At 38.4% G+C, this 9,129-nt stretch overlaps 2 protein-coding genes across 3 annotated transcripts in view; one reads left to right on the forward strand and one right to left on the reverse strand.

Annotated features, from left to right (window-relative positions):
- The window catches only part of LOC134746294 (lutropin-choriogonadotropic hormone receptor), a 61,562-nt gene extending 55,056 nt beyond the window's left edge, over nt 1–6,506 (forward strand). For both annotated transcript variants that reach the window (XM_063680663.1, XM_063680664.1), the window contains 5 exons: nt 1,500–1,617; nt 2,812–2,928; nt 3,780–3,865; nt 4,348–4,518; nt 5,364–6,506. In XM_063680663.1, the coding sequence (XP_063536733.1) occupies nt 1,500–1,617; nt 2,812–2,928; nt 3,780–3,865; nt 4,348–4,518; nt 5,364–6,450 (1,579 nt within the window). In that variant the 3' untranslated portion in view covers nt 6,451–6,506. The remainder of the gene's footprint in view (nt 1–1,499; nt 1,618–2,811; nt 2,929–3,779; nt 3,866–4,347; nt 4,519–5,363) is intronic.
- Nucleotides 6,507–6,752: 246 nt separating this feature from the next.
- LOC134746271 (AN1-type zinc finger protein 1-like) lies at nt 6,753–8,323 on the reverse strand. Its single transcript, XM_063680615.1, has 3 exons — nt 7,952–8,323; nt 7,438–7,540; nt 6,753–7,322 (listed from the first exon to the last, which is right to left on the reverse strand). Exons 1-3 carry the CDS (start codon nt 8,233–8,235, stop codon nt 6,798–6,800), a joined length of 912 nt encoding a protein of 303 aa, XP_063536685.1. The 5' UTR covers nt 8,236–8,323; the 3' UTR covers nt 6,753–6,797.
- Nucleotides 8,324–9,129: the final 806 nt, after the last annotated feature.

Here is a 9,129-nt window from a genome sequence, read left to right on the forward strand (position 1 = left end):
TTTATCAAATCTGACAAAAAAATGAAATCGCCAAAAAAATTAAAATCGGCCTAAAAGGAAATAAAACTATGAAAAAGGATTATATCGCGTATATTGAATTTATAATACATCCATTGTAGTTTTTCTTCAGTCACCCGTTGACCACGAACGCTGTAAAGGGTTCGAAACGTCGGGATGTAATAAATTCAATATGTCGCGTTAATATAATCCGTTTTCATAGTTTTATTTCATGAGTAACTATGAACGAACGAAGACAATATTACGGCTTAAAGGAGTTATTCTTTAATGCAGTTTTTATCGTAACTTTGAAGTATTTATCTTATTGTAGTTGATTAGGTATGTACAAACGCATTAATACTATATCTATATATCTAGTGTATCTAGAAGAAAACTTACTACAATACAGTAGATTCATTATACCTAATCACTATACTTGCTAGCTACATTACCTTAATAAGCGTTTATTATGTACCTAAATGTCCATTTATCATCAATTTATTTTATTTGAATTAAGCGAAAGTCACAAAACCACCTTGCAAAGTTTGTTTAGGTAAAAACACACATAATTTAGATAAACAACGTCTTATCCAAATAGCTATAAAACCAAATTAATATTTACCATCTTTTGAATATGTAAACGTAAAAACAACATTATAGTTGCTAACTTTACTCTTACTTATGATTGTTTTATGTTTTCATTCTTAACAACGGCTCCCAGTTTGAAGTTAAGGGATACATATATCTCTAACTTAATTTTGTTTTTTAGCGATTACATACTTGACGCGCGGGCAACTTGACCGATCCTCAGATTTTTAGTGTTCCGTGCAAAACTTTGTTTTGACAAACGGAACACTTATGGGATCACTTCGGTCTTGCAAATCAGTTAAATGCCTTTTTCTCAGACCGTTTGACATAGATACCTAAAATTTGAAACAGTTATAGCATTTACCACCACTAATATTCTTTATTAGTGCTTGACTGCTTGATAATGGACACCTAGGCTAATATTTCCAAAACAAATTACGCGATTGACTCAAAATACATGAGTTAAATGGTATAATTGTTAGGTAATTGTGTTTATTATTCAATTAAAAGTAAAACTAAAAGTAACTAAGAATAACAACTTATAAAAAAAAAAAAAAAAAAATTAAAAAACAAAACTACTCTTAATTAAAAAACATCTAAATAAGGCCCCCGCGGCATTGTGCCAAAGATGCTGGCAGCATTCCCTCGCTGATAATTAGGTAATTTATTTATTTTAATAACAAAACTTCCGTGAGACATAGACATATTAAATATATTAATAACGGGTCACTCACGTGTTTTAAGTCGAAAACGCTCGACATGTTTGCGCAGTCTGCGCCGGTCCGTCACCGTCGACGCAAGCTCCTGATGACGCTCCTCGGTACGGAGTGAAACATGTCGAGCGTTTTCGACTTAAAACACGTGAGTGACCCGTTATTAATATATTTAAGTTATTTATATTTGATTTGTTGCAGAGATTTAAGCAACACCGCAATTACCTCGTTACCTATAAAAGGATTAGAAAAGCTAGAAATACTCAAGATAGAGCGCACCCCCGCGCTCAAATACATCCCATCTATATACGATTTACAGGTAAACTAGAGGTACTTACGAGTATGATTCTAATGACACGTCATGAATTTGATCTGGATTTGTCAATGTTGTCAAAATTATGTCATTTTTGTTATCATTCGCGCTTCGCTCGTACTTATTTACATGTGTTGGCGCGAGCCAGACGCACCGGCGGATGATAACAAAATGATATCATTTAGATATAATTTTGACATCAAAGTATAAGTTCAAATTGGCCTCAGGGATTAGGTACAATTCAATTATCCGAAGCAGCATAGCTTTTTAATGCTTTTATTGACTTAAGGCTAAACCCCATTTAACCACATATATTATATGTCGACTTATGGCGAGACACTACCCAAAAGCCGTTTATTTATAAGCTTTTAACGTTCTGATGCGTGATTGCTAATGTATATGTAATTAAAACTCATCAAATTGTATACCTTACTCACATACCATAAGACTCATTGTCTTCTTTCAAATGTTAGTAAGGCACTAACAGAATTGGAATTTAGTTCATCATTAATAAATCCTGATGACATGTTGACAAAGAAAGAAAAATCCATATTCCATAATCGTGTTGGGCTTTGTTATTTTTAAATGGTTGCAGTAAAAGCTTGATCTATAGTAAACTTATTATAAGCTGAAAAAAATATCGTATAGGTACCAAAAAGAAAGTGACCAAGCCCTCCAGAGGCAGAGGCCGGGTTCGAACCGGCGGCAGGGGTGCGAAAATCCTGGCTTTGGGCAAACTGGGCTCCGTTCGGCTCAGCATTGCTCCGAGCAATTATTAGGGTTGGCACAACTTTACGTCCCTTTGCGTTCACGACCACAGATAAGATAATGACTTGAATTTTGACAATCCTAAATAGCCGAAAGGGATAGTGCTATATGTTAGAAAGGGACAGCATGATTCGACCCTGAACCGCTGTCAAACTTCGGTTATGTAGGAAGTTGCCTTTCTGTACGGTAGTACTATTATTTATTCTGTGCCGGCGGCTTCAGCTTACGCGGCTAACGCCCTGGATAGCTAGTCTACCCTGTTATGGCGGTACTCGAGTATATGCAATCTTAGAAATAATAGTCTTAAGTAAGTCTAGTAAATCTTAATAGTCAGGCGTCGTAATAATTTGATTTGTTCCCAAAAGCTAAGTAAAGTTATTAGTTACGTAATTGTATATTAAAAGTTTTTCAAATAATTTGTATGTGTTACAGAGCCTGAAGGAGGCCCACTTGACCCACCACTTCCACTGCTGTGCGTTCGCGTTTCCCGAGCGCCATGACCCAGCTCGACACGCACTTTATGAGCTCTACATGAAACAACTGAAAGAGGTAGAGTACTTAAAACACACACCCAGTATACTCTGAACTATTATAGCGTTGACAAAGAGCGCGAGTAGCATAAGTACTGTTAGCATCAAAAGTAGCAGATCAGATTACGCGCCAAAAGTATCTACCAATCTCTAGCTTAACATAATCTCCTTTAAGGCGGTTCCCTGAGCCAGAAGGCGAAAAATCTCCTTATATGATCCTGTTTTTCTAAGAGGCGTTGATATTCGTAGACGTGTAAAAAATATATGTAGTTCTTGACTATATTATCTTTAATATTATAGCTTCCGATACACGAATTATGACACTTCACTCGATACAATTAATTCCCAAAGTAACCTCTAACTCGGACTTTTAATCCAACTTTACTCGGTTATTTATTATGTGATACTATAAACAAAAAAAGAAGAAAAAACAATCTTCTCTTAAATAATAATTTCATAGCTTTCGAATTTCGATATTGTAGGGTAAAGTTTTTAAAATAAATAAAAATCGACAAAATTCGATCAGAATTGACACTTGGCGCGCATGATCTTTCCCGTTCTTTCTTGCGAAATGTGACAGAGACAGCGGCAAACCAATGGAACGGCCTTAATACGTCTCTTTTCTATGTAGCGCAATAAGACTGTTACAGATACTTTTCAACTCAAAATCTAGATATATGTATTTGTATATCACTATTAGGAAGAATATTTCAAGGGATGTCTTTTTGGCGCGTTGTTTTGTTTTATCCGATACCTTTTGACTCTGACTGTAGGTACATACCTACCTATAAGAAATTTTGCTTGTATGTTGTTGTATCCTACTCGATTCATGCTAAAGGCAGATGTTTTAAAACTATTTATATTTTTCAGAAATGTGCTCAAAACGCAAAATCTGCAGAGAGACGACAGAGATCCTTGGAGTTCGACACTCAACGATTAGTAGCAGAAATACAAGGGTAAGCGTCAAGCGTCTCGCTACGAGTGAAGTGAACTAAGTTGGTAAATATGCGGTGACGCTTAGGCGAAGTAAAGGCCCCCAAATATGTGCCTAGTAATTATTCAACTTATTTGATTACTAAAAGTAGGTACCTGATATTTCTCATTGATTATAGTTATACTCTCTTGCATACTTCATCATCATCGCCTTCAGCCCGTATAGCCTGCTGAGTGTTGAGCGCCGCTCGTAGCGGTTCTGATCTAATTCTTCACACTTTCTTTTTTACCGCATCGATGGCAAACAAGGGTGCAGCTCGCATGCCACGGTGGGCGGGTACAGTAGCCTACTGACATATTTGTAGCTCCAGGCTTAACATGCGCGTTTCTGATCCTTCCTTTCGCCCTTTTTGAAGTGTCCCAACTATAGAGATAGTGATACGATTTGACACATTTAACACCAAGGAGATGAAGTATATATAATCACATAAACTTTTTTGTCCAGGAGTTCAGATGAAGACGAGTCAACAGCAACAACGAGCGAGGACTACTCGCCGAACATGTTCGACTTCGACTACAGCGGTGACGTCAGCTCCGAATACGGCGATGAGATGTTCCATGAGGCCGTCAACACCACCGGCGCCGAGATGCTAGAGTGCGGCAACTTCAGCGCCAAGTAAGATATATACAATAGCCCACGTAGGAAGTAGACCCTTAACCCTTCGTGTGGCAAACTCCCGATTTGAATCTGGGCCACCCTCATCAAGCCGCTGTCAATAGGGCTTAATTGTCATAATGTACTTGATCTTAATTGTCTGTCAGCGACTGTTCCATGTCCTACACCACACCTGTCACGATCACGATTTACTCACATAGTTTGACAAGATGAGATCTACCAGGGTAAAGAACTGGACAATCTTGCTTGTCTACTACTTATAATACAGTAGGCATGTTCCCTATAGTTGAGCATTACATGACATAGTTTTAGAGCACAGAACACAAGTTTTCTGACAGTTCTGACACCGCGTTTTAGTAAAGGGGCCCACTGACTATCAGTCCGCCGGACGATATCGGCCTGTCAGTTAGAACAAAAATTTGACAGTTCCGAACAACTGACAGGCCGATATCGTTCGGCGGACTGATAGTCAATGGGCCTCTTAAGGCTCGAGGGCTTATATCATGACATGTCGTACGCAATGCATGGCTAATTGGCTATAGGTACAGGATGCGGATGGCAAAAAAGATCGTTGACATTTTTTTTACTGCAGTATATTGTAGATAATTTTAACAAACGTTTGCATTTGTGTATCAATGCTAAAGAATATTTTGAAGATACCTTATACGTTTTGTTTAATAATTTTAGTTAACTAAACTATTGCTGTTTTAATTTTTAATGACATTTTGTACAAGACGTGTAAGTACCTAATAAGCAAAATACTTTTAAAAATTCTTTGTCAACGTATGAGACATCTCGGGCTCCGAGTCACTTAGGTGACGAACTAACCGAAATTTTGTCAACAGGCTGCGCGTAGTAAACTGCACGCCCCTCCCCGACGCTCTCAACCCGTGCGAGGACGTGATGGGCTGGACGTGGCTCCGCGCCAGTGTCTGGTTCGTGATCGCCGCGGCCGTTGTCGGCAACCTCGCTGTCCTCATCGTCCTCCTCGCCAACCGCTCGGAACTCACCGTCTCACGCTTCCTTATGTGCCATCTCGCATTCTCTGACCTGTGCACTGGAATCTACCTCTTCATGCTAGCTGTAGTAGACCTACAATCTTACGGAGAATTCTTCAACTACGCTTACGACTGGCAATATGGAGTTGGATGCAAAATCGCTGGATTCTTATCCGTTTTCTCTGGACAGCTATCAGTCTTTACTCTTACTATAGTGACTTTGGAACGCTGGTTCGCGATTACCTTTGCGATATATTTGGAGAGGAGAATCTCTTTGGGAACGGCAGCTAAAATCATGATCGGTGGCTGGCTGTTTTCTATTCACATGGCCGGGTTGCCTCTGGCTGGTGTGTCAGATTATTCTTCTACTTCTATTTGCTTGCCAGTCAAGAGCTCATCGACCTCGGATGCCATGTATCAAGGATCGCTGTTCCTTTTCAATGCCGTAGCGTGGGTGATAATAGTGGTATGCTACGTGGGGATATACAGATCGCTTGGAGGCGGTGGAGAAAAGTATGGAGGTAGAGCAGCCGCGGCGGCCGCTGAACGACGCATCGCCAACAAAATGGCTTTACTAATCGGTACAGATTTACTCTGCTGGGCGCCGGTTGCGTTTTTCGGAGTGACAGCGCTCGCGGGGGTTCCTCTAGTCGACGTGAGCCACGGAAAAGTGCTGCTAGTATTTTTCTATCCGCTAAATGCGTGCGCTAATCCGTTCTTGTACGCAATACTCACAAAGCAGTACCGTAGGGACTTGATAAATTTGATCGCGCGCAGCGGGCGCTGCAATTGGTTGGTGGAACGGTACAAGCTTGCGGCCACGCCCCCCGCTACTGCGCACACACAGCAGTCGGCGCCGGCGCCGCTTATTCCGCTCGTGCAGTATGGGAGGAGCACATCGCAAATCAGCAAGGAAAATGGGGAACTGCTTTAATTTACGTTTGTTAATGATATTTGTAATTTTATGCTTATTAGATAATTTATTTATTATGTTGTTTTTTATTGTCCTGACTATTCCAATAGAAAAATAGGTAATATGATCGAATTTAAACTATCGTGAGACACTACCATTAAACTACTTTAAAAAAAAATACCTTAAGGTACTATGTTTTTGACAAATATTTTGAATGAGTGTTGGCATTTACTATTAAAATGGTAAGTAAATTAATTTGGTATTCAACTGAATCAGACTAAAAATATTACAATGGAAATGATGCAATAGAAAGGAAAACTACATTACAAGTGTTTTCAAAGTTTTTACTAATTTTTTTGATACTTACATCAACTTAAGAAAATCTGAGCATTTTCTGAAATACCGCTTAACACTTTACCATCAATGTACTCTACCACTAACTTGTCACCTTCCAGCAACACCTCCTGCTTCATCAGCTCTCCCATCTCCACATCCATCTTCTGAGGACTGATGCAGTATCCGTCCAACTGTCGAAACAGCCTGAGTTTCACATCACTCATCTTGTTATTTTCATTCTTAATGTCACAAGTGTCACAAATACTGTCTATTGCCCTGCCTAAACTCCATTTTGAGCTTATAAATACAGGCACAGAATCCTTTAAATCAGGATCTAAGGTCACAGATTCTAAGGCCACTAGTTTATCCACATCTTCAATGATTTTGATAGACTTGGCTTCCATGTTTTTTGGTTTTCCAATAGCAAAGTAGACCCGATCTGATGCAGGGATAGATTTAGGACCTTTTGCCTTTTGTTTTATTCTCATAAGATGGATTTTTGAGGCTGTTTTCACTTTTGCTGTAGATTGAAGTGCTTTTCTTATGTTTTCTGTTATCTGCAACAGAGAGATATTTGTACTACTAAGAACAAAAAAACCAGTTTACTAAAACACTACTTAGTTTGTCAAGTGAATCTGCAAATTTTTGTAAGCAAATGTAACAAGAATGTACCTTCTCTTGCAAATGCTTGTTTGCCTGATGGAACTGACGTCTTGGGGCTTCCAGCTGTTCTATTTTAGCTGCCATTGTTTCATCATCAATTTCTGGGCATGACCTGAAAAATAATATTTAATGAAAACAATAATTAGATATTTCTAGCTATCAATTTACATTTGTAAATGTACTACATACTGTTATATTTTCACACAAAAAAAAAAACATTAAGTCGTTCAAGTTTTGCCATTAAACATAATGTGTGGCAAGTGAGATTAAAAGGCCTCACAGCGTAAACAAACCAATAATCAACATGTTAAGACCCAATATGACATTATGATTAAAATGTCGATTATTAGAGCTGTGTCGGGCACTGGAGCCTCTACGTACTTTATGGAAAATAAATGAAGAAAAAAAGTGACTTAACCCTTGTAGCTGAAGGTGGTCACTGTACTATATTAAGAAATAATTATAGATATGCAGTGATATCGTATTATAATCTCCGAAAAGGCTAATACCGTGGAGTACTTACGGATGAAATCGGTGTTCAATACAGAAATGTTTTTGACACTTCGGACACAATATTTCGTGCAAGCTACCCTTCCGACAGCCTTTTGACGAGCAACGGAATATCTGATCATCGCTCTTCAGCTTTATTTCCTTCGGTTCGGGCGCTAACTTACACTCTCCCGACAAGCTGTGCTCAGTAAAATGTTCACGACAAAAAACCTTTCCACATTTACATTGTAACGGTAGAAAATCAATCTGATTGCAGTTTTGGAACATGCAATGTTCGCCTAATGTAGGAAACTCCATTTCACAGGTGTTTTATCAGTATTTTGCACTTATTTCCGAGTGAAAACGTATTGCTTTGTCATGAAACCCAATGAAAACAAAAATGATAAACCATAACCTACAAACGTCAATGTCAGTTTGACAATGACAACTAGCGTTCGTTCAGAAATTTTGGCAAATATGATGTTGTATAAAAATAATGCCATCTAGCGTCCAGTAGAATAACATTTTTTTTCTAATAGACCATCTTATACCAATTATACCATCTTGAACTTAACCTCACAAAAGGAACTAATAGAAAGATTAAAATCATAATACACGTGTTTCGTTAAGCTTCGGATTTGGTAACTATAGTTTGTCAAAGGGCCGTCTCCTTTCCCAGGTAGCAAAATGACGTCAAATGACGTCAGCGACGTCATTATGACGTCGCTGACGTCATTTTGCTACCTGGGTTCAAACATAAACAGAGAGAATCATACTATCATTGTCTTACACTTAGTACTAGCACCCAAGAGAAAGGGATGAGTATAATTTTCCTGGTTGTTACTGACTGACAAATTGGTTTGACCAACTATAATAACTATACAAACATGGGTGAACATTATTCATTCGCAATGAGGTTTACGATTGTTCAATAACGGTGTCTACAATGGTTAGGTTTGAATCTATTCCATTGTTAAAATATAATGTCGTGAGTGTGTATAGGTAGTAGGATAATCAATTAATCACATCATATCTGGAGCATTAACCCCTCGTATGCTTAGACACGAATCCGTGCATGGGAATTTAAATCTATTGTTTTAAATGTCTAGGTCACTTTTTCTATGATCAAAGGCAGGCAGCACACAAAGGGTTAAGAGAGCTGTTACCTATTTTTTCTTAAATCTAAATTCGGGTTAAGACTAATTTTAGAAA

The sequence above is a fragment of the Cydia strobilella genome, chromosome 12, assembly GCF_947568885.1.
Source record: "Cydia strobilella chromosome 12, ilCydStro3.1, whole genome shotgun sequence".
NCBI classification, from domain to species: domain Eukaryota; kingdom Metazoa; phylum Arthropoda; class Insecta; order Lepidoptera; family Tortricidae; genus Cydia; species Cydia strobilella.